The sequence below is a fragment of the Eleutherodactylus coqui genome, chromosome 3, assembly GCF_035609145.1.
Source record: "Eleutherodactylus coqui strain aEleCoq1 chromosome 3, aEleCoq1.hap1, whole genome shotgun sequence".
Classification (NCBI taxonomy): domain Eukaryota; kingdom Metazoa; phylum Chordata; class Amphibia; order Anura; family Eleutherodactylidae; genus Eleutherodactylus; species Eleutherodactylus coqui.
In genome coordinates, this window is record NC_089839.1 from 261,005,967 (window position 1) to 261,032,145 (window position 26,179).

Genomic DNA, 26,179 nt, shown 5'->3' on the forward strand with positions numbered 1-26,179 from the left:
ACTCCATCATATCCCCTTTGCTAAAGAAACCAACCCTTGACCCAACAGACGCTGCCAACTACCGACTTATCTCAAACCTCCCCTTCATCTCCAAATTACTAGAATGCCTGGTCTATTCCGGTCTCACACACTTTCTCTCTGACAATAAGCTGGATCATATTTTCCTCCAGCAGGTTTCGGGGTATTCTGTAGCTTCCAAATTGTATAGTGTGTGCACACATCATCGACCAGATCAGACACAAGTGCCGGTCTAAGCTGGGAGAGTCTCTTCACAAATGTGTAGAGTCTCAGTCTTTTATTGTAATACATGATAACCGCCCTTTTATGGGCGTGCAACAGATTACATCAGTAACATATAGGATTCTCATTTGTCGGATCATATAGAATCCCCCATCCCTCTCCAAAGTCCACTGTGTATAAGCCAGTCCTTTGTTCTATTGCATGTGCTCAGAAGCTGGAGAGTGGGTGAGGGGGCTCCTTCAGTATTGGAATGTGACTTAACTCTTTAAGAGGCTGCTGTGGAACTGTGTGCAAAGTCAACATTATACCACACACACACACACACACACACACACATCTTTTCACCATGCCATTGTCCAGCAATTACTATAATGAAATTATGCAGTCATTAGCCTCTAAGAGTTAAAGTCACTACAGCTGCGTAATACATGTAGTTTAGTACAAATCAATAGACATTTTACACTGACTAATTATCGTGTCTATCACAATCCCCCCTTAAAATGTCTATCCGCTAACTCTTCCCGTCAAATTTTCATAGTTCTTTGCGCGTGAGCCTATAATTGGAGCGCATTGAAGGTTCGATTTAGGGTCTTCAAGGGGGTGTAGGACTTGTCCATTCCTTCTGGGGATGCATCCAGCAAACTCATTGTGGGAGCGGCTTTTCCAGCATCCGTTTCACATTTCTCTCTGACACAGGGGATAACACAGCAGACTAGAACGAAAAAGATAATCAGTTCACATACAACAGCGACGCCCGTCTGTGCCAGGATCCTTTACCACCTGCTCATCTATGGAAAGTACAGGTCCCAAAGGTTAGCTCTTTTTAGTTAGTGCGGTCAGCTTCTTTAATGGCAACTGCGTCTTTACCCGCGGGTCACGTGTCGTCTGGGATGTAGGTACAACAAGTCTCCGCTATCATCTTACAGACACTCCCCTTTTTAGCTAAAATCATATCTAAGGCCATTCTATTTTGAAAAGTCATAGTCGAGGTAGGTCCTATTGGTCGACTAGTCCCTATAAGGCATCTTTAGTATAATTTATAAACCGCTGCTAATTATAATAAACATAATTAATCCAGTCAACATTTTATTTACCATAATGATCAGGAAAATGGACTTGAATCTAGCTTTAACGTGGTCTCTAATTTTTAAAACTCATCAGGTACCCCCCTTGGCTGTCCTATGACGTCAATGTACACGTGTAGATTAAAACTACCACCAGGAGTCTCTCTTCTCGCTCTAGTATAATGTTACAATACTAGTAGTGTGCACAGGTACGCACGGCGTGGGACTCCCTAATCTTCACCCACACCAATGTCCCTCCTGGAGATAGCCCCAAAGGTGGACACGTCCAGGCCGCCGACACTGACCCTACACTACCTAGTGACAAGACTGGAAGGAACCGCCGTACCTATGCGGAAAACAAGGATAGACCAACATGACAGGATAACCACAAAACACAGACAGAGTTGGATCGAGATAAAGTAACTATTGGGGGTAACCTCATTATCCTCGATGCTGTCTGACAGGATGCGGAGGAGCATAAGGGCTTTACTAAGGCACACTCCCCTGCGCAATTACCTTCCAGGCGGGTTCTCCACCTCATGTCTCCACAAAGCCAGTAAACGTCTCCTAAGGACTGGACCTGATTCTGCATCCATTCCCCTCCTATCGTACCGTAGGAGGAGCAATACCCGTTAGTGAGTTCCCCAAAAATCTCCCTCCACCCTGCCTATTTTCCTGGCAGGTGTAGTTTCCAGGATAGTCAGTAATACTCTCTCCGGTGCAAAACATTTAAGTAGTTATAGAGTATTCCTTTTTCCACTTCTCACAAGCAGTGTAATTGGTGGAAGTGCTAACGACTAAACTAAGGAAACACTCTTCAGCATCTACAGGGAGATTTAGGAAGACCATCCCCAAGTGTAGTTGGGCACTACCGCACACGCAACAGTTAGACTTGTTGCTCCTGTTAGCATTGTACCTCATCAACTCCAACCAGAGATTCTGGTCAGAGTAGCCAGTCGCTACTGTCAAGGTGTCCTCAAAAGGTAGGGTCGGCTATGATCATCATGTTCATCAAGGTCTTTATCTTACGGCGGAGGGGGTTAATTATGGGCACGGGACTAAGTGAAGGCTTCCATTCCGGTGCATCTACCATATCCCTTATTTTAAACTTCCCTAAGAGATCTGTCCTCCCGTACCTATATGTCCCCAGACTGTAAGTCCCCCCGTCCCCCGGGCTTGGATCTCCCATGGTTAGTGTAAAAACCGCATTAAAACCAAGCAACATACTAAGTTCAGACTTCCAATACCTGCTGTCCTTATTATTCTCAAGGAGGGTTATACGACTAATTAGGGATTTCCCGCTCTTATCTTTCTTATTTTAAGGCACTTCGCGGTTTATAGGACCAGTCTGTTCCTGCGTTCCATCCCACTAATCCCCAATAACGGCAGTCTTCTCCCCAGACATTATCAGTGGCGCAAACATATTGTATTCCCCGGGTATATAAGTCATATAAGCAGCTGGACTGGGCTAAATCTGGTCCGCGGTGGGATCTTGCGCCTAGACACGGGACCACAGTACAATAGTCAAAAGAATATGTGGCTACTTGAGTATTGGACGAGTTATACCAGAAGGTAACCATACCCTCATATTCTTCCAACTAAGGATTCCAGTTGCCACCCTCCTCTCTCACTAGCCCTAACCAGAGTAATGTCCTCGGCACAACTAAGACTGGTCTCCCGGATCTGAGGCTTTCTTACAGTATGAAGCATGGATCCATGTAAGTCTTTCGGCTAGTTTCACAGCTGTGGCAGTAGTCAGAAGCACCTGGTAGGGACCATCAAATCGGGGCTCAAGAGGGTGCTTCCTGAGGAACTTCTTGACACACACCCAATCCCCAGGCTGCAAGATATGTGTCCCAGTGTCTGCCCCTGAGTCTGGAAGAGAACACCTGTGCATAGGCTTTGGTTAGTGTTTTAACAACGGAAATCACATACTTAGTCAACACATCAGATTGTAATTGTAACTACTGAGGATAGTAACAACCTAGCCTTGGGGCTAGCCCAAACAATCTCGTAGGGAGATAATGCATGATCCCCCCTGGGTTCATATCTAACACTGAATAGGGCTATTGGATGACAGTCTTTTCAAAGTGGCATCATTTTTTTGAGTATCTTGCATTTTAGCGTGCCACTAAGTCTCTCCACCTTTCCACTACTCTAAAGGTGGTAAAGTATGTAAAAGGCTTGGGATACACCCAGAGCAGACATGACATGTTACATTCACCTGCGAAGTTTGTACCTCTGTCTGACTCTGAATCACTTCTGGTACCCCATATTCACAGTTTACCTCGTTCATAAGCTTCTTTGCCGTTACCTACTTGTTTGCCTTGGTAACAGGGTCGGCCTCCAACCTGCAAAGACATCAACAACAACAAGCACATATTCATACATTCCCAACAAGTGGGAGCTGAACGTAGTCAATTTGCAATTCCTGAAATGGGTAGAGTGGTCCCGGCAAGTGTGATGTGGCGAATTTACTTCTGCCCTGTCTCACCCATGGCATAGATCATGCTAAACTGGACAAATGATGCAGCAGCTACAGAGAACCCAGAAGTCGCCCGTCTCTTTTCAAGCGTCTACGCCATTGCTGCTTTACAGGGTGGGTCTTTCCGTCCATCAGCTGGGCCATCATGGGATACAGGAACTGTGGTGGGCAAGTGCTGTTGACTGTTCACCATACGCTGTCCTGTTTCTGCTGCTCCCATATTAGTCCATTTATTCTTTCCTTCCTTGCTGGCTTGTAACTGTAAAGTCTTTAGCATATCAAAGTCCAAATTTTGTCAATGTCCAAAGTTTTTACCACTGACTCATGCTGTCAGTATCTTTCTTCTTTCTTCCACGGCTTGAGGGCCGCTGCCTTTGCTGTGCTGTTGGCGAGGGTGTCGTCTTTCGCTTCTCCAGTGTAGGAGTCGGTGCGAACTCTCAACTTTGTCAGGTAGAAGTAGGGCCTCCATGAGACTCTGCACCGCTGCACCATTCTCAATTGGTTGTCCTGGTAAGGTAAAAACTATCTGGCCTTCCATATTGGGCCGTAATCATGAGCTATGCCAAATGCATACCAGGAGTCAGTGTAAAGGGTTGCCGGTCTTACCTCTCGCCACTCTACTCGCCTCAGTGAGGGCCTTCAATTCCGCTTCTTGTGCTGAGACATGCGGAGGCAGAGCTTCTGCTTCTAGGACATCTTGTTGTGTGACCACTGCATATCCGATGTGGAGTCATCAATCCTCACCCTGGTACCATCTGCAAAAAGCTCAACATATGCATCGTCAACAGAGGTTCCGGTAACTGTTTGCATACCTGCAGTTTCTTACTGTATTAGTACTAAATAATCGTGTTGATGTTCTATTTCACATGGCTCAGAATCTTATAGCACAAAATCATTTATTTCCTTTTTATCTTATTTCATTTATTTATTTATTTTTTAAACCCAATAGCTGATTCTACAACACCTAGATCATCTATGACCCAGATCACCTATGCCTCCCCCCCTTTTGAACCGGAATACTCAATGGAAAAAGAGTAATCGCATTCAAACTAGTACAACGTTGAAAAAGGAAACCAAGAGGCACAAAAACAAGCACTTTGTAGGTCAAGGTGACATTGTATGCAGCGAAGCCTGAGCAAAAATCTCCTTTAGATTTTTATTTTTTTTTTCCAGGTCGCAGTTAGCATTTTTTAACACAAGGGGGCGCAACACAAGCAAAATTTACAATCACCCAGTGTAATAGTATTTCAAGGAACGTCAATGTTTAACTTTCACTCTCCTGTCGGAATATAATTATAGCTTCAGTGTAGACTGACACTAGAATATACAAAAGACTTAAGGAAAAAACTAAAGAATACGGATGAATTGACATCCTACTCTGAGCAATTCAGTCCCTCTTTCTCACATAACTAAAATTACTTCATCAAATTGCGTGAAAAAGTTTGCTGGGTGACTATAGGGAAATTATTCCATCTGTAGGAGCCTTCCTTAACATCATCTGTTTGAGCATCCATTGGAGAAGCAGGCAGTGGAAAACAGAGCCCCTGGGAACACACCATGAGAAGGCGTCCCCTTTCATGGATCCCTGGCCTCTGTCCCCCATGCATCAACTCCAATCTTCCATACACTATAAACCAGCTTAGTCGTCTACTATGTCCCAAGCTGCATCTTCACAAAGGTTTGTTTCCCTGAACTTATCACACATCCAAGGTGGCCACATTTTGGAGTGTAACAAAGTCTGGTCAAACAAGACCTTACATCAGACAATCATGATGTTAGCACTGGATACAGTGGCATTGGGGAATGTAGGCCTCCCGAATGCAGCAAGATGGCCGCCAGAGGCAGTAAGGGACGGGGCTACAAATCTCCCAGGTGAGGCAAGATGGCTGCTAGAGGAGGAAGGGGCGGGGATTAGTCCTATCCCGGATTGGAATGGCCGGAAGTAACATCACACACCCTGAAAGTGAGCACATGGGGGGGAAGTAATTTCAGGGTGGGGGCAGAGCTCACCACACTTGCTGCAGAGGCACACTATGTGGGGTTTTAAACATTGCAAGTGCGGCCGCCATTATAGGGAGGTGCTGTAGTCAACACAAAGGCAGGATACAGGCAATACACATCCCCCACTACACTTTCTCATCTTGAATCTCTTTCCTACATTATACCTTCTCCTAGCAATCTAATACACCTTTCTTTCTGCTTATCTGTCCATAACCCGACATTTCTTTCTGCAACTTTTCCTGATCCTTTTCTTGTAAAACATTTCTACATGTTTTGCATATTCCAAAACATCCTGCACTGATCCCGTATTCTATTCTGCCTGCTTATTCTATCCTATTAGAAATTTCTGAACACAGTAAAACTCCTTTACCAAATTCCACCCATCTCTTCTTATATCCCTCGTAAATCACAATGCACATTAACACTATAGGCAAAGGGAACAAACGGGTTAACTGGGAAATGCTTTCAGTGGCTTATCTTCAGCCCACTCTACCCTCCCCCAATAATAAACACTGCACATTCTACCTCTGACTATACACAAAGACTGACGATTATTTTCAATGACCAAGACCTCAATATCCGGAGACTTCAGCCGTCACACCACAGCTATAATTCCCGCGTATATACCTTTCCACATATGAGAACATAACACGCTCAATCATACAGGTAAATACACCTTTTTTAAACCCTGCGTATCCTTTCACATATGAGAGCACATAACACGCTCAATCATACAAGTGCATACGCATATCATAAATTTTCCTGACCACACTAGTTACCTAGGAGTATATGTGTCCCTCTCTGGCGCGCGCCCTCAGGCTTAAACAGCCAAGTCCGCCCTTCTGACACATTAACCCTCACAGAATTTATCTCTTGGTCTTGCATACACAATCTTAAACCGTCTCAGACATAACATACCCAGCATACAGAATACCCCTAGGCAGGAAAAAACGGTGTTTTTTTTCCCAAGTAGAAAGGACTATATTACCTGCCTTTCATTGATTTATCACTCTGGATTAGACATAGGCAGATCAACAGTTAGAAATCAGCTTGACACAGGCAGATAAAGCAATTTTACCGTGTTCTGTAGATTTTCGGGCCCCTGAGTTCTACGTGTTATCTGCCGATCTCTGTATTTTTCCAGAATGAAAGAAATCAAAAATCTCTACTCGGCCCACCCAGGAGACGCCAATTGAGCTGGATCATATTTTCCTCCAGCAGGTTTCGGGGTATTCTGTAGCTTCCAAATTGTATAGTGTGTGCACACATCATCGACCAGATCAGACACAAGTGCCGGTCTAAGCTGGGAGAGTCTCTTCACAAATGTGTAGAGTCTCAGTCTTTTATTGCAATACATGATAACCGCCCTTTTATGGGCGTGCAACAGATTACATCAGTAACATATAGGATTCTCATTTGTCGGATCATATAGAATCCCCCATCCCTCTCCAAAGTCCACTGTGTATAAGCCAGTCCTTTGTTCTATTGCATGTGCTCAGAAGCTGGAGAGTGGGTGAGGTAGCTCCTTCAGTATTGGAATGTGGCTTAACTCTTTAAGAGGCTGCTGTGGAACTGTGTGCAAAGTCAACATTATACCACACACACACACATCTTTTCACCATGCCATTGTCCAGCAATTACTATAATGAAATTATGCAGTCATTAGCCTCTAAGAGTTAAAGTCACTACAGCTGCGTAATACATCTAGTTTAGTACAAATCAATAGACATTTTACACTGACTAATTATCATGTCTATCACAACAACACTCTCCTCGACCCCCTCCAATCCGGTTTCCGCCCCCTACACTCGATCGAAACCGTCCTCACAATAGTATCAAATGACCTGACGATGGCAAAATTGAGAGGCGACTACTCTGTACTAATCCTCCTTAGCCTCTCCGCTGCATTTGACACTGTCAAATATGACCTCCTCCTCGCTATGCTCCGCTCTATTGGCCGAAAGGACACTGCTCTCTCCTGGTTCTCCTCCTACCTCTCTTACAGCTTTTTCAGCATCTCCTTGGCTGGCTCTATCTCCTCTTCACTTCCTCTTGCTGTCTGGATACCCCAGGGCTCGGTCTTTCGTCCCCTTCTCTTCTCTATCTACACAGCCCCAATTGGACAAACCATTCGGCCTCCAATACCATCTCTATGCTGACAACTCCCAACTATACACCTCTTCCCGTGACATCTCAGCACCTTTCATCCAAAATATCACCGACTGTCTGTCTGCTGTCTCTAACACCATGTCCTCCCTCTTTCTCAAACTTAACCTTTCAAAAACTGACCCCCTTGTCTTTCCACCCACAATCAGCCGACCTCCTCCGAACATCTCCATATCAGTATCTGGCACCATCATAACTCCCAGACAACACGCACGCACGCTGCTTTCTGGTCACACTGGATTCTGACCTGTCCTTCTACCACCCACATCCAATCTCTGGCCTAAACATGCCACCTGTACCTCAGGAATATTGCTAAAAGCCAACCATTCCTCACCATGGACACGCTGAAGACACTCGTTGTCACACTCATCCATTCCTAACTCGACTACTGTAACTCTCTGTTTATTGGCCTTCCCCGCACCAGACTCTCCACTGTCCAATCCATACTGAATATGGCAGCTAGACTCATTATTCTATTCAGCCGCTTCTCAGACGCCTCTGCATTAGGACAGTCGCTACATCGACTGGCCATCCACTGCAGAACGAAATTTAAACTCCTCTCCCTCACCCACAAGGCTCTCCAAGGCGCCGCGCCACCGCACATTGCCTTCCTCCTGTCCATACACCACCCAGCCCGCTTCACTCCGATCCACTAACACACTCAGACTAAACACCCCTCTAATACGAACCTCACATGCTCACCTCCAGGACTTCACCAGAGCAGCACCCATCCTCTGGAACGTTCTATCCCAAGGCATCCGGACAATCCCCGATACACGAAATTTTAGACACGCCCTAAAAACACACTTCTTCAGAGAGGCATACCAAATCTCCTGATCTAGTCTCCCTCCTCCTTCCCAGGGTTCCCCACACTTTTCACCCTACCTACCGAATATGACCTCTACCCCTGGACCTCCTTACCGCCCCACCCCGTATGCTTCCTAATAACTGATTTCCACATGTAATTTCTGTACTGCCTGTGTTCCCCGATTCTTTAGCTCACCCGGTATTAGTGTATCTTGACGCCACCAGGAATTCCTGGTGGCGTCAAGATTGACAGGGGGTGACACCCCCTGTCCCTGATTAGCTGGACAGCTTCCTCGGCTGCAGGTCCTGGATTGCCAGTAAAGAATGTGATAGAAAAGCCATACAGCGGGGGCCGCCGCTGCAGCCACGCACCTCCAGCAGCAAGTGGGTTCCTGGGCAGGACCAGAAGCTGGAACTCCCCCCCCCCCCGTGACTGCGCAAGTGCAGTGTACCTTAGGCAGCAGGGAAGCACAAGGCAAGTTACTTTGGCGGGAGGGGCTGTGAGCAAGCACTGATGTGGCCGCTGGAAGGGGGCGGAGTGCCGTCGGCCGGCTGACCCTACTCACTGTGCTTTTCCGGGAGCGGGTGTGAGGGAGCAGTGATGCAGGCGTCAAAACGGAGCGGAAAGCCGGCGGCCGGGCATGGAAAGGGGTGAGCCGCTGGACGTCTGCAACCCCATGGCTGAAATGGCGGCCAGGACTAAGCACACACGCTGCAGCGTGTGGATTTATTAGTGGCAGCGCTGCAGGCTTACGCTGAGGGCTACTATTCTGCTTAGCCTTACATGATGAAATTTAAATGCTGGCATGTTAAGGCTGTAATACATAATACATGTCATCATGTAAGCCTAAGCAGAATAGTAACCTGCAGCACTGCCACTAATAAACCCACACTGTGCGACTAGGACCTTTATGCCTTTACCCTATCAGAAGCTAAGGGTGTGACAGTGGCGTTCCTCCTGTCAAACCCCTAGCTTCCGGTGGCGTCAAGGTACAATAATACCATCTCACCCTCCTCCTTCATTTCAAACTGATTGTATATCACATGTAATCTGTTGTATTGTTTTCCCCGTGCTGCGCTATACCAATTAAGATTATTACGCCGCACCACTGACCACTTGTGCATCATCTGACCCGGGTCTGCACTTGCCTGAGACTACTTTCACACGGCTGAGAAAATTGTGTGAAATTTGTGCAAATCTCATATGAATATGAACCCCATTGTTTTGAATGGAGTTATAAACAAGAGTGGTGCAGGAAAAAATCGTGGCGGGTTCTAACTTCACGTTCTGAACGCATCACTCATTGTTTTTAATGGGACTGTAAACCCCATCGCACGTGTACGATGTGCACACGAGTGCAATACGAGGTTTTCCATTGAAAACAATGGGGAAACACTTGCCAATCCTCCGCCGCGGCTGTCAACTGCGCCGGAGAAGCGCAACTTCCCAAAAGTCATAGGAGGCGTTTGTGACAGAAAAACCGTGCACGTTCGCAACTGTATTTTTTGCTCACCTGTGTGTAGAAAGCCTAGAGGGGTCTCCAGGCAGCGCCCACTGGCATACGTAAGAGTGGAGTGTTGCCGCTGCTCCGACCCGTGTTGTCGCCGGCGCTCGTAATTGCAGGCGCACCTCCCATTGACTTCAATGATACCCCAGCCTGCAATTCCAAGCGCCGACCACTATGCAGGTGTTGGAGCAGCGCTTCGCGCCGACCCTGGCTCGTCCCGCTGGGCGCTGCCTGGCAAACCCACTTAATGTCAGCTGATTCCCATGCTGGCAGTCGCAGCACCCCAGTTGCAAATCGCTGCTCTATAGATTGGCGCTATCGACGCCCACTGCCAACCCTTTCATCTCCATATTACCACCAAACATGGCGGAGCGAATGACTCCAGATATCTATGGCTCTTACATTGTACCGCACTTTGTAGTGTAGTTCCGGCGCGGCAAATATGCAGTGTGTGAACTCGCCCACAGAGGGGTGTGAGGGGTTCTAGACGTGTCACACTGCAATGTTCCCCATCTCCGCTCCTCACGCCCCCAACAGGTCATGTTTTCAGGATTTGCTCACAGGTGATGTCATTATAGTCAGTGCCTCAGGCATTCTTACTATAGGACACCCTGTAAACATGACCCGCTGAGGCCCTTGAGGACTGGAGTTTGGTAGCACATGTTGTATAAGGTTACTGGCCCTTTAAGGCGTCTCTCTCACCAGCCAGCGCGCGCGACGCGTGACGTCACGACGCGCCAGCGCGGCACAACCATGGTAACCCGCACGTCGCCGTGCTCCCGGAAGTGAATCCGCGGCCGCGCTCCCCTCAGACGCCGCTTCCGGCGGGAGAAGGAGGCTCCGCTGTGCGTGTTCTCTCCGCCGGGATGTTCCTGTGACCGGATTCTTCTCTCCCTTCACTTTTTTTTTTATTTTTAACCCCACGCCTGCCGCCGCCTCCTCTCCCGCGGAGCTCGGAGGATGTTGTGAGGTGCAGCCGGCGCCGCGCTCTCTCCGGTGTTTTATCCTAGACTGGTCTTTGGTTTTAGTGCTTCGTGCACGCTGACGAGGGAAGCTCCCCCCTCGGTCTCCGTTACTGCCCTGCAGAGACATGGCCTCCTCCTCCGGTAACGATGACGACCTCACCATCCCCCGGGCCGCCATCAACAAGATGATTAAAGAGACTCTGCCCAGCGTCAGGGTGGCCAACGACGCCCGGGAGCTGGTAGTGAACTGCTGCACCGAGTTCATCCACCTCATCTCCTCGGAGGCCAACGAGATCTGCAACAAGTCCGAAAAGAAAACCATTTCCCCCGAACACGTCATCCAAGGTGAGTGGCGCCGGTAAGTGGCCACCGGGGGGTGTGGTGGTGGCTGCTGGCAGGTTGCTAGTGATAATCGCACCTGCGCTGCAATCCTGGACACTTCAGCTCAATGGTTTCCAACTGCTGAAAAACTACCAAAACCCAAGGCATGCTGGGAGTTGTAGTTCTGGAACAGCTGGTAGGTTTACGGACCGTCGGAATACGAAGTGATGAGTTCTACAGTACTTGCCTGGGATCCTGTGGTTACAGAAGTCAGGTGACCGCTGCCTGCCAATCAGAAGCCGCAGCAATCCCAACTCCTGGCACTGAATATAAACACTGAAGCCGCTGCCTCTGATTGGCAGGCAGCGGTCACCTGACTTCTGCTGTAAACACAGCAGGAGAGTTGTGGGGCTGCAGTGTTACATCACCGGGACAGAGGAAAGGTAATGTAGTGCATTTTGGGTCTAATTTCTAAAAGATCAGCTTGTGACCCGCAACGCCTCTGAGGCACTCGAGTGTCTGGAGTCAGCTAGGAAAATGTAAATGTGTTTACGGGTCCGACAGTCACCAACCTGTGGTGTACAGCGCCCGGGAGACTTACTGCCAGCTCCTCGGATCCTGCAGTCAGGTGAAATGGAGCCCAAATGGCCTAGCACACCCCAATATACTCCCCTGACTGTTACTGACAGGTGGGTCAGCCACCTCTGTTTCTACCAGCCAACATACAGCTGATACGCTTTGAGGTTATGGATCGCTTAGTGTTCGAGGACGACTAGTAAAGCTTTATTCTTAAAAGGGTTAGCACTGATTGGGTACAAATATACAAAAGGATGTAACTACAAAATAGTAAGGAGCTACAAATACACAACAGTGTGAAAATAAATGGACCATACCAGTCTACCAAGTGGCTTCAAATGTTCCTTGGCGAGGAGCAGGTGGAAGGGTGGACCGTTCTGCATTAGATGCCACTCTGCCGTCTGAGAATGGAGGGAGGAGGGAAGGATCCCCTTTAGTTTTAAAGTCCCCCTGGGTTCCCTCTCCACTGTCTGTGACATCACCAAAGGCTCACTAGTTGGAAACAGTTTAATATTTTGACCATATTTCCCTAGAAGGCCCTCCAGTAGGACCGCCGTGTTTCGTATTATGAATTTACCTACAAGTCGGTACCAAACATGGTATACGACAGATGATTAGCTTCGCAGGTATGCGATTCTGTATCTTCCAGGGATTACATAGTGACGGGAGCGAATTTACTGCGTCTGTGGTACAGTCACGGTGTATAAAATATAATTACTGTCGAGCCTGGACCATCGAATCGGCCAGAATTCCAGTTATTTTCTTTCTTTGTCCCATCTCAGTGGAAGGAAATCGCAGTCAGCAAGTATGGGGAATGTGTATTGGAGGGGCAGTGAGACAATGGGTTCTCCCACAAATGGTTACATTTGTTATCTCTACAACAAAGGGCTTTCTTGCTGGTCCCAAAAGTAGCAAATGGGATAAAAGACTCCTCTGGTGCAGGTGTGGAAGGCAGTTGAATGACTATTGAGGAGCGTATACATCTGCTTAAGTTCACTCAACTTTTCGCAGACCAGAAAGCTGGCAGATATCAGGGGAGAATAGCTGACACGCAAAGATGGCTGATAATCTGTCTGAATCATTTCATTACACTAACTTTTTTTTTCCTTTTTTTACCATGCAGACGCAGGCTGCATAAAAACTTTTCAATGGAGATGAAGGGGATAAAAAAACCATACAGCATAGGAGTGCCATCCATGTACAATCTGTAACTGTGAAAGGTGAATGGCGCAGAACAAACAGGGAGGCCCCACAGGGCTGCACACAGATGGAAAGACGTTTGTTGCGGATGTAATAGACAATTTATATAGCCAATTTATTTTTTTTTATTTAACAGAAATGTGTACACGGCCCGAGGCACCGCTGATCCCTGAGGATGATTTAGTCAGATGGGAGGAAATATCACCTGCGCTCTCCTGTTGCAGATCCACTGGCTCCCAGCCCTCTTCAGTAGGATGGCCACATCACCTCTCCTCCCACTACCCGCTGGGCGTTGGTAGTCCGACACATCGGTAGAGAGAGGAGAGGTGGGCATCTTGGGCTTTTTTTTTTCACCAGCGGTTTTCGCTCCACTGTTGGGATCCGTCTCCGAGCTCCATCACGGGCGCCAAACTCAACATTAAGGTGGAGCAAAGCAGAGCGATTCCTTTTACAAGGGCGCTGTTAGTTTCCACTATATTTGGGTAATCTATACTCCGGGTACAGAGGAAGCCAGTACAAACACTTGTCAATGGAGCATCAATGTCGGGTCTGTTTGACTGACTGTGAATTGTTCCTTTTGGGGGAGTTTCATCTCGCTGCCAGTTTCGGCACTTGTGATGGAATCCTACAGTGTAATGAAGCCTCAGACTGAAGAAGGGCCTGGGAGCCGGCTGCAGCGTGGCATGAAAGGAGAGCGCCAGGTAATGTTACTTACCCCCCTTTTGTCTCCTTGGCTATAGGGACTGGTTCCAGTGCCAGAATAATTCATCCTTGCAGGGAGGAAACAAAGGTACAAATAATCAAAATGGATATCTGTTGGTTCGGTAGTCTTGTAGGCTTTTCTTCTCTGAAGTTGAGAAATGCCATCCAGACTACTGCTGTCAGAAGGCAGCGCCTGTCAGTAATCCCTGGGGGGTCGAGGATCAGCGCAGAAGTCCCACAGGAAAGCGAGGTCTGTCCTCAGGTCAGCAGCTGCTACTCCCAAGCAAGGACTGACTTGTCACTTCATGGGTTGGCACAGTGATAGTCGTGTTCGGCCCTTTCCCTACGTCTCATAGCTTCTCACCGGAGAGGACGCAATTAACCGCAGCCGTACCTTCACTTTCATCATTTTGGTACAATGACCCAGTTATCATCTGTACGCAGGACAGGGTAGCTGAGCACCACACTCTATCTCCATAGACCATGAATGGAGTGCTGCTCTAGTCGGGGTGTATTCTTGTCATTCCTGGGCGTGCCAGAGTTTATACCTCCAGAGACTTACCTCCTATCCACAGGTAAACTATTTTGGTGGGATGACCTCCTTGAAAGAGAGTCAGTCTCACCATGTTTTTGCAGCCCTCATGAGAGCACTATAAGGTAGTGTCTGTCGCACTAACTACAGTAATATTCCTTCTGTTTAGATCTGTGCAATAGTTCTAGAGAAACTTGCCTTTTACCAGTAGCAGCCAGACCCAGAAGTAGTCCTGCATAGTCATGACCTGCGGCCCATCCTGCAGCCAATGATTGGCAGCTATCGCGCTCTGCACAGTAATGGGCAAACAGCTGCGACTCATTGGCTGGAGGGTGTGGTGGGAGTAACTATCCTGCAGCTCATGAATATCCAGGACTACTTTAAGTAGTCCTCTATGTATGTGCTGCTACTGATAACAAAAACTACTGCACATATCGGTGTGACTGTCACATCCTTATGCTGCTCTCAGGGAGGGGAGCAAAAAGAGGGGGGCAGCTTCTTTACGTGAATAGGATGCAAGGGTCTAATATTGACTATGTTCATAGGTTGACCCCCCACCCCCCCTCTTCTTGGCTGTATGGCATATCCCTAGATATGCGGTGTGATTGTAAGCTGTGCACGTTGTAGTAGTGATACCTGAAAGTGAAAGTCGCACTGTTTGCCTCCGGTGCACTTTTCTCTTTTTTCCCATTCATATTAGTAATAAGTTTGTACCCCTCCCTGCACGTTGGCTTTGTGGCTCCTGGCACTCATCCAGATCCGCTCTTCTATACATGCTGGAGATTGTTACAGGAAGTGTGGACTAACCTCTGTCCTGTCTTGGGTACATGAAGTGACGGCAGGTGCGGTCTGTTCTGGCTTGGTCTGTGGTGCACCAGACGTTTGCATATTTTCTCTATCTCCTGCATTTTGAAAGTGAGTGATACACCGCGCCGTATCCGGGGTGTATTGTCAAGGTGGCTTTTTTTTTTTTTTGCAACTTTTTTTTTTTTCCCCAATTCTGCTTTTCAGCTTTTGAGATGCGACATCTGAATAGATATGAAAATCTTTACATTTTAAAGGGGTTGTCATCAAATTAATGTTGCTGGGGCCGCTGCAGGGGAGGTGTGATATTACATGGTGGCTGTTCACATGAATTGGTGTCCATTATAATGCAAGGATGGCTGGAGTCTGACCTATAGAGCGCCTCAGTTCTGGCTCCTAAAGGGAGGGTCCCGATCATAGGATTCCATATATAATGTCCGTATGGACAGGGGTTGTGTTCATGAGAACCCTCTTTAGGTTGTAGTCACATGGGCGATTGCAAAGGTGATCTGTAAACTATTTAATTTCTTCCACCCCCCCCCCCCCCCCCCTGCAATTTTCACCCATGATTTCCACCTGTTTGTCACGCATGTAGGGTGGGGGTGGGGAGGAACTTTGATTCTTTTTTTATTCTCCCATTAGATGCATAATGTTAAAATATATATGTTGTTTTTTCTATTATTGTCCTCGCATCATGTAGACACAATTTTTTTTTGTAATGCACCCATTGATTTCAATGGGAGATTCTCTTCTGAAAATTGGGCCTCCATAGGAAACGCTCAGTCTGATTGAAAAAAAAACACCTATTTGAATATCTCCAAATGAGTGTATTGTCAGCATATGGGGTCTATGAAGAGTTTACTACATAAAGATTTGCATTAGCTTTTATAAAGTGCGCAATACTTATAGCGCACGCTTGTTTTACCGAATAGTTCATGGACATTACATGGGTGGGGGGTTAGTGTGGAAGCAGAAAATAACTTAATAATTTCCTGCTATTTGTATATTGATGGGTCTATTAGTGGTTGGTGGGAATTCCAGCGTGGATTGTATCCAGTGGATAGGTGATGAATGCTTAAAGGGGTTCTGTCAATACGATCTGTATTTTTTTTTTCTCCAGTAAATCTGCCCTGCCGGCACAGGCTGTGGTAAATAACACAAAACGTTTTTTTCAGTAGTTGTACTTACCTAGGCACCATTTCTCACCTCCATGCTCTGTTTACATCTTCAGCCCCTCATGCTAGGTCATCTCCCAGCACCCCTTGCTGTGCTGACCACTTCTGCCCTCACAAAGCTACTTCCGCCCATCCAGTGATCTAGTGCAGTGAATAGAGCTTGCAGTCCCCCAAAATCTGCTAGAGTTTCTCCCTGCCTCTCTGTCCCTGAACACCCAAGGCTTCCAGATCTTCCTTACCATCTCACAGTAGTTACTCACAATAATCACTCCACATGGTAAAACAGGAAATGCATACCTGTCTTTTTTTCCCCTTTGAATATTCCCCATGCAATGTATTGTATGTATATATAAATTTATCTATGCGTATATGTATCAAGATGCATATGGATAGATATATACACACACACACACTGCATAGGACATGTACGTTCCGCAATAGAGAGAATACATGCGCTTACACCTGTGTACGGCTGCCCACAGAGAGATAAAAACATGCACAACAGTGTGCGCAATTGCACTTACATCTGTGTAAAGCTGGTCTTCTTGTATGTATGTATGTATGTCCTGTAGTACCGCCTCTAGCTTGGATACAAGATGTGATACAGGTGGGCATGGAGGCTCTAGTACCCTGTTGTACCGCCTCTAGCTTGGATACACGATGTGATACGGGTGGGCATGGGGGCTCTAGTACCCTGTTGTACTGTCTCTAGTTTGGATACAAGATGTGATACGGGTGGGCATGGGGGCTCTAGTACCCTGTTGTACTGCCTCCAGCTTGGATAAGAGATGTTATGCAGGCAGGCATGGGGGCTCTAGTACCCTGTTGTACCACCTCTTGCTTGGATACAAGATGTGATACAGGCGGGCACGGTGCCACATGGGATGCATTATGCATTGACACTTGAGGGACACGATAACGGCATGCTGACAACAGAGGGCAAAATATAGCTTTATGTCTTTGGTGATGTTACATTCATTCCCTTCGGCTGATTTTACATAAGTGAGCACTATTTCAGTCCAAGTAACAGACCAACATTGCGCAAGGCAAATATGCAAGTGCTGTGCGCTTTCTGAGAACAATGCATTGTGATGTGCATATATATATATACACACACACCCCTAGATTTTTTTTTTTTATATACATATTTTGTGTGTGCATTACAATACTTGTCCTGCCACCTGTGTTTTTTGTCTTTATTGTTGTGCATCCACCCCTTTGCAAAAAAAATCTTACAGCCCTTTAAATGTATGTATGGGGGGGATGGAAGAGCCAAGAGCAGGAACTGAGCTCCCGCCCCTTGCCACTATTTGCAATAGGAGGGGCGGGGTGGGGCGGAGCTAAGCGGCAATACTTAGCTCCGCCCCGTCTGGCCCCCTCCTATTGCACATAGTGCAGAGGGGCGGAGAGGAGACAGAGGGGGCGGGAGCTCAGTTCCTGCTCCTGGCTCTTCCATTCCCCCCCCCCCCCCCCCCCCCTGCAGTCAAGGACACCGTATATCGGCTCGGCGTGAAAACCGAGCCGATATACGCTCGTCTGAATCTACTCCTACACTGCTAAGCCATGAAGCAATCATGTTAGGCGCCCCACACACCCCGCCAGCGCTGCCGCCACAGCCCCTGCTGCCGATGCCACGGATCACATGCAATGCTGGCCAATTTGCCCTGCTGGTGCTCTGCTCTCCGGCGTCGCTCTCCGTCCCCTGTTGTCGCTCTCCCCTGCGGCGCTGTAGCCTCCGCTACTCCAGCTGTGTCGTTCCTCCGCTGTTGTACCGCTGCTCTGCCTTCTCCCCTGATGCTCCGGCGCTGAAGGACCCCCACTCTGAAGCTCCCTTGTGTCGCAGGAGCCTCTGCTGCTGGCCCGCGGCTCTGTCCCTTGATGCTCCGGCGCCGTCGGGCCCCCGCTCTGAAGCTCCTCTGCGGCGCTGCTGTGCCTTCTCCCCTGTGCCTTCCAGTACCCCCTTATCAATGCGCCCAGCCAATGAGGAAGTGGGGGCCTCACCTGGCTGTCAAGCAGCCCAACAGTGGTGTACACCCACTACTTCCCATGGCGAAAGGGACACCAGCCGTGCATACCGCACTTCCTGCCTGGGCAATGAACGCTACATCACTAGTGACGTATGCGTACATTGACCTGCAGGAAGCAGAATGTAGCGCAATGTACGTTACATCACCGGATCCAGCTAAATCAGGCAGCTGCAGGTCACGTGACACAAGCTGCTAAACGATCCAGGAGAAGATTTGGGAGGAGAAGAGGAGAGGTAAGGTTGCCAGGGGAGCAATAGGTAAGTATATATTTTTTTGTTTTTAATGACAGAACCCCTTTAAACAATGCCGTGATGGATGCTTTTGACTTGCCTTTTATGATGATTTACTAAAGTGATGAATGATTATTTTGAGACTAGTAACTTTACTTATTTCTTTAATAGCACTTGAAAGTTTGGGCTTTGGATCCTACATCAGTGAGGTAAAAGAAGTACTGCAAGAGTGCAAAACAGTAGCGTTAAAAAGAAGACAGGCAAACTCTCGCCTAGAAAATCTCGGCATTCCAGAAGAAGAACTTCTACGGCAGCAGCAAGAGTTGTTTGCAAAAGTAAGACTATGATCCGTCTGTTAATTCAGTGCTTTATGGAAGGCTACAAACCGTTGGTCAAGTTCTGTTGCCTTTTGGCATTTTATCGTTTAAACCCCATGCTGAAGTATTACAGTATATGGTTTAAACTATAGCAAGTTCAAGTCCACTAAGGCGGCACTCACACAGGCGTTCTTACAGCGTTTTGCCGGCGTCTGAAACACCTGCTTCAAATGCTGCATTGAACCTCCGTTGATCTCAATGGGGCTTCTCAGATGAGTGTTTTAGCGTGGCGTTTTTAATACCGCGCTGAACGAATGCGGTCTGTTCTATTCCAGTTCATTGCCGCATTACGGGGTGCGTTGGCCCTGTTGAATGCGTTTACAAACACCTGTGTGAGACTAACATTAGGGCCTAATGCCCACAGCCGGGTTGAATTCTGCCTGCTAAATCTAGCAGCGGAATCGGACCCGGCGCCACTCAGAGATCCTAAACTCGCCTCTCCAGATCTGCCAGGAGTGTCTCATCCGGCACGCATGCTCAGTGCAGCGCATGACACCGGCGCTGGGCTGTGATGCGGATTCCCGCAATACTTTTGTTGTGCTCACATTGCAATGGAAGCTGTCTGTGCACAGAATAGAACATGCTGCGATTCTCCCCCGCGAGCAGAAAATTGCAGTTGATTTCCACTCGTGGGCAGGGGAGAATCATTTAACGCAGCATGTCTATGGATGGACATTACTACGGAATTCGCAGCTGGTGTCTGGACGCAATTTCCGCAGTGATAATCCATCTGTGGGCATTCCGCTTTTTATTATTGTAAGCAATAAGGATATTTATAAGCAAAACTAAAAACACATTTCGTATCGCTGTGTCTGTAAACGTTTTATCAAAGTAGCTCATTATTCATCTTCAATGGTGAACGTCGTCAGAATTGCACTTTTTTAGTCACTATGACCAAAAAAAAATGTAATTAAAAATTCATAGACCCTCCTGAATGGCACCAATAGAAACTACAAGCCCTCATACAGCTGTGCTGACAGAACAGAAAATAGTTTTTTCGAATATAGATTTTATTTTTCAAAAGTATTACCGCAAAAAAATATATAAATTTGGTATCGTCACATTTGACCCACAAGAATAGTTGCGCCATTACAACAAGAACACCCCCCCCCCCCCACCTCACCCTCTCCGTCCCCTTGAAGATGGCAGGATTATTTATCTTTTTTCTTTTCACTATACTTAGAAATGTTGAAACATACTACATTAAGTAGTAGCATTGAACATTGAAATATACAACTTGTGCCGCAAAAAATAAGCCCTCAGACAGATGAGCTGATAGAGGGGTGAGCATTTAGGACTTTTTGAAAGTTAGGTTCAGAATCCAAAATAGGGGGAGCACATGATGTGCTGGATGATACAGAGAAGGAACATCCTGTATAACTTGGCATAGAATGCCTGCTACGCCACACTTTGCTGGATACAAATACGAATTATGTCTACCTGTAGATGTGTACCCCTAGTCTTGCATCATTTTGCTCACATGACCTCTTTGCATGACACGTTTGCACCTTCATTAACTCATAGGGGTATTCTCATTTCAGCGTTTCATGGATGGGATGAGAAACCTTCTGACATTTCCCAACCACTTTGTGTTTCGGAAGTAGCCGAAGTGGCAGGCTTACGTTTTTTTTCCGTTACTCCCATTGAAGTGTGTTGTGGAAAAAATGGAGCACAGCGTACTTGACTAATACCGTAATTCTCCTTTCGCTTCAGTGGAAGTTCCAGAATCGGCGTAAGGCTTTCGTTTCAGCTGGTTTTGTAACATCCGGTGAGGTGGTTGGGAAAAGGCTGCGAGTTTCTCGTCTCGACCATGAAACGCTGAGATGTGATTATCCCTCTAAGTACTGAAGACACGAGAATAATAGTAATGTTTTTTTAGTATTAATGTCGGTAGTTTGGGAGAATGCTCTAATCCAACGTGGACTAGGCCGCTCTTGGGGGGAATGGGATTGTGCAACATTTTTTGCCATTTTGAGTATTTTTGGTGGTAAACTGTTTGCTTTTGTTTTGTATTTCTTCCTCTTCATTGTTTTCATAAACCATATTCTATGCTTTTACCTCTTTTAGGCCAGACAGCAACAAGCAGAATTGGCCCAACAGGAATGGCTACAAATGCAGCAAGCTGCTCAGCAGGCACAACTGGCAGCGGCCTCGGCAAGTGCAACCAACCAGGCAGGCTCCTCCCAGGACGAGGAAGACGACGACATCTGAATCTTTCCTGATGGTTTTTGTATCCACCCTCCTACATATTCTTCATCTGCACAAAAAAACAAAAACAAAATATGCTTACCTATAAAAAAAAAAACAAAAAAAAAAGAAAGAAGAATTTTTTTTTTCATTTTACGCATCTTCGGTGGACTGGTCAATTGGTATTGTAGGGATGTCTGTTAACTCTCCACAATTGTCTATGTACATGTAAAAGCAAAAAAAACTATCTTTTTTGAACAGTCAACAACTTTAAGGTTCAGTATCATATCACTAGAGAATTTTTAATGGTCTGTATGAAATTTTATAATAGTCATTGACTTGATCAGTAAGCAGTGTTAAACCAAACTACAACTCTATAGTATAGTGAGATTTATACAGAAGCTCAAATCTATTTGCATTTCCCTTTTAACTAAGCTTAAAATTAAAATATTAGGAATTTTTTTAATTTTTGGGTGGGGTACGGACATTATTGGTCTAAGAGGAGTAGGCTGAGGACAAGTTGGTGGGTATTGTTTCAAAATTAGGGGCGGGTGGGGGGGAAGGGGCGCGCGATATGACGGGTGTTGTAAAAACTCCAGTTGTGAGATGTATGGCTGCCTTTAGTACTGCCTGCCTGGCGCTGTACATCTGGGCTGCCGGCATCATTTTGTACTACGTGTCTTGTTTTATTAGGCTGCTCTGGCAGCCTTTAGTTTTACAAAAGAGTTTCAAACTGAAAGGTGTATTCTTCCGCTATAGGAACACAAGCTTAGCGCTTCAGCAGCTGCACAGTCTCTACGTTCAGATTTGGCTTGGCACGCGTCATCTTTTAGGATTTAGGTTCTGTTTTTAAATGTGAATACCCTTCAGTTTCAGTGAATGGGAGGAATCCATAGTATCGGTGTTTGACAGTGAACAGAATGACTTTGTCTGGGCCAGCAATGAAATCAAATATATAAAATCACTTCAAGATATAATTATGTTCTTTTCTTTAAAAAATAAAAAAATAATGAATACCTCAAACTGAGATGGAGGACGGCACGCCGTGACGGCACAGTTCAAACAGACTGCCATGTCTGGTGGTTTGGCAGTATATATCCTTGTGGAATTGTCGGGCAGTACATCCCAGTTCTACAAGTCTGTCTATTTATTCAGATCTTCAGCTTAAGGTAAAGTTACCACTGAATATAGGGCAGAGATTTGGCAGTACTTTGTCTTTGGCATTATGCACCGCTGAGACCCCCTGCTGATCTTGAGAACAGGGATCCCATGTCTCCAGTCCTCCTCACTGTGGGCTTACCGCACTGTCTGCAGTGAGGAGGAAACTGAATGGAACACTGCTTGTGAAAAGTGCAGCGGCGCTCCATTCACTTTCAGCAGGGCAAGCGCTTGGGTATTTGTCAGCCCCATTGAAATAAATGAAGCGCCGACTGTGCATGCTCGCTCAATGCTCTATTCATTCTGATGTCACTGCAGGGAGAGAAGCGATCCCACAGTGGCAGGCGAAGGGCGACACTGGAAACCTGTTCTTGAGATCAATGGGGGTCACAGTGGTGAGACCCCTACCGATCGGCAAGTTATATCCAGTCCTGTGGATAAGGGGTAACTTGTGATCCTGGTACAAATCCTGTAATGTCATGCAGAGTTTTTTTTTTTGCTCATGGAATCCATGGAAAGACACATTCTATCACGTCTAATTACTGAGAATACGGCATACAGACTCGTGTGCGTGAGGTCTTATTGATGACCACTTTTTGACGGGGGGGGAAAAGAGTGATAAATGGTTTGATAAGATTATAAAACTCCAAATGCCAGCTCACCGCATGGATACATTTCCGTTGGGTGCTCGGACAGGTGTAGGTACACCATGAACTGCAATAGAAACAATACTCAGGCACTTCCGGGGGATTCCAGAATAGGAACAGCGTTTTGTTTAAATTTCATAAATAAAAGAAAAAAACCTTCCAAGATTCCACGTGTATGTGCTGAACAGTCTTTATTCAGAGCACTCTGTCTTTGATCTGGAACCCCTGGCAGTGCTAGTTTTGTTTCTGAAAGGCTAACTTCACACAGGCGAGCACGATAGTGGGTTTTTTTTTTGTTTTTCCCCCCCCCCCCCTGTTCAGGAGGATTGCAGAGTTTCTACCATTGTTTTCAAAGAAAAAGCCTCACATTGCACCATGTGCACCTAGCACGTGGTGCAATGCTGCCGTCAGCCCCATTGTGAACAATGGGAGATGCAATGCGAGGGTCTTCTCCCGCAATGCAGGAAAAACAATAGCTCAGGTGTATAACCCCATTCAAAAGATGAGGTTCATATTTGGGCGAGATTTGTGCATCATGCAACGCGCAAATATCGCGCGGTTTTCTTGCCTGTGTGAAGCCGACCTGACTTCTGTCTAGGCTGTTTGGCAGAAAATGTTGCCCCACTCTATTTCATAATATAGAGCAACCATCATAACTTGCATATGTATATTTCATGGAGAAAGTGACTCTTCTGATATTTTCATATGTCATTAACCAGTGTTAAGGCCCATTTACACTGAAAGATCGCTCAAACGGCAATTTGAGTGACATTTTTGAGCAATCATCTTTGCATAACTCCAAAATAGCTAATTAACTACTTAAAGAGTTAACTGCAGGCGGAGCGAGACACTGCTGATAACTCCGAGAACAGCAGCTGCTTTGTATAAGCAAACAACTGCATTGTTCTCGGAGCTTTCAGCTGGTATTCTGCTGAGAAGTCCCAACGGGATGCCAGCTGAAAGAATATTATCAACGCCGCCCACTGAGAAAATCAGCGTGCGGCGCTGATAAGTCATTGGTGATGTCTAGCTTGCTAGGAATTGCCGATGAACGAATAGTGCATGATGGCAGCGCGTTTAGACACAACGATAATCGCTCAAAAGATGGCTTTTAAGTGAATCGTCGTGTCCAAATGCGCCTTTAGTTAATACTGGGAACATTTCATAGCCTGACACCATACATACACTGCATTGTCATTCACCTTGATGATCTGGAGCGTATGCACCTGTATCAGTCCCATCTCCCCTGTTCCTAGACTACAATGTACTATATGCTAAGGACAGTGTATACAAGTAAAACAGTGAAAGGAGATGCTTAGTAACTCCCTCTTTTGTGTTTTTTTTTTTTTTTTCTCTTTCTTTTTTTTTTCTTCTTTTCAGGCAAAATCTAGGCATTTAAACCCATTGTAGACCTAATGCAATTTGTCTTCTTTCTGCCGTAGTCCTAGAGAGTTTAGTGGCAGCCAAGCAGCTCACAAGAATCGGGAAGATGTGACGTGAAACCCCTTGAATGTTTTTGATTAAGTGAGCTGATGGTTGAGCCTGTAATGTAAATATTGCATACGTTACCTGTTTTTAGTTGACGTTTTATATCACCTTTTCTTTTTTTTTCATTTGTCCTCAATGTAAGCCCTCTGTTAATAGAACTATATAAACCTTACTGAATGTGTCTCTTGTAGTCCCATGATTAAGTGTCATAATATATATATATATTGGTGCTGCTTAACATTTCATGTCTTACCAGGTTGGTCATTTAATCAAAGAACCCAGGTCTCTATTTTTTTCCCTATCATGTATATGCTAGTAATGCTATGAGGTGATCTGACTCAGTTTTTGGGAAGCCTACGAGCAAAGAAGTGTGTAACAAAGTGTAGCTACTTCGTACTTTGATGCGGATTACGCAGACTCGATCTCAGTAACATTATGTTGAATACAGTAATATTTGGGGATTTTTCGTACCTAAAGCAATCAACAGATTTCTTTTAACACAACGTGTTTGAGTGAGACCATAGTGGGTTTTATTGCATGAGTTGGGTTTTGTTTTTTTTTTTGGTTTTTTTTGGTTTTTTTTTTTACTGCAGCTTTGGACAATTCAGCTAAGTTATATTATGGGTTTTTTTTTCCCGCCCTTCTATTTTGAAGTTCTTCTCCATTCTTGTCCGTGGTTTTAAAAGCCAAAGGTAGTCGGTCACTCTAGCATAGATAGAATATTTTCATGGTACAGTGTTGACTCTTCTAACTTGTACTATAATGCCCCCTCATGTTTTCTACTTGGGCCGCTTCTTCCTTTTTAAAACTGTACCAATGTTTCACAGACATGATTTTCGGATCGCAGTGTTTGGGGTAATGTCGCTGGAATAAGTGTTTGTGTTATGTGGTAGTTGGAGCGTTGTGAAAGTTCTTGTGCTTTATATTTTGTTTCTCCCTCATACTGTATTCAAGCAATAAAATGTTTTTGTTTTTTTTGTTTTATAACTGTATTGTGTTTCGTATTAAAACAAAAGGCTGCATAGATCACAGTATAGTGTATTGTTACAAACTATATTTTACATGGTGTCATTCTGGGGACCTGTCACCAGTTTGGAAAGTCTTCACACCCTTACACACTTCTTATTTTTGTTATGTTGTGGCTTTGTGTAAATTTAAAAAAATCCCCCCCCCCCCCCCCACATCATTATGCATTCACCAAAAAGGCAAAGTGAAAACAGAATGTTAGTTGGTTTTTTTTGTTTTTGTTTTTTACATTTACGAAGATTTCTAACATTTTGCATTGACTTGCGTATTCTGGCCCTTTGGTATGAAACTTGAAACAGTAGCTCTGAGGGCCTCCCATTTCTCTTCCTCTTGGGAGGTTTCTTTAGGGACGTCCACTTGTGATAAATTCAGTTGGTTGGACATCATTTTTTAAAGAGACACCCTTGTCTATTTAAGCTCTCACAGCTCACAATGCATATCAAGCAAAAGCAATCCCTGAGGAGGGAAGAACTACCTGTAGAGACTGGAGACA

The 26,179-nt window shown here is 46.0% G+C and overlaps 1 protein-coding gene across 1 annotated transcript; it reads left to right on the plus strand.

The window, feature by feature from the left end:
* The first annotated feature begins 11,074 nt into the window (after nucleotides 1-11,074).
* On the plus strand, nucleotides 11,075-25,643 carry DR1 (down-regulator of transcription 1). The gene is made up of 3 exons (XM_066597361.1): nucleotides 11,075-11,581; nucleotides 18,975-19,138; nucleotides 21,248-25,643. Exons 1-3 carry the CDS (start codon nucleotides 11,362-11,364, stop codon nucleotides 21,389-21,391), a joined length of 528 nt encoding a protein of 175 aa, XP_066453458.1. The 5' UTR covers nucleotides 11,075-11,361; the 3' UTR covers nucleotides 21,392-25,643.
* Nucleotides 25,644-26,179: the final 536 nt, after the last annotated feature.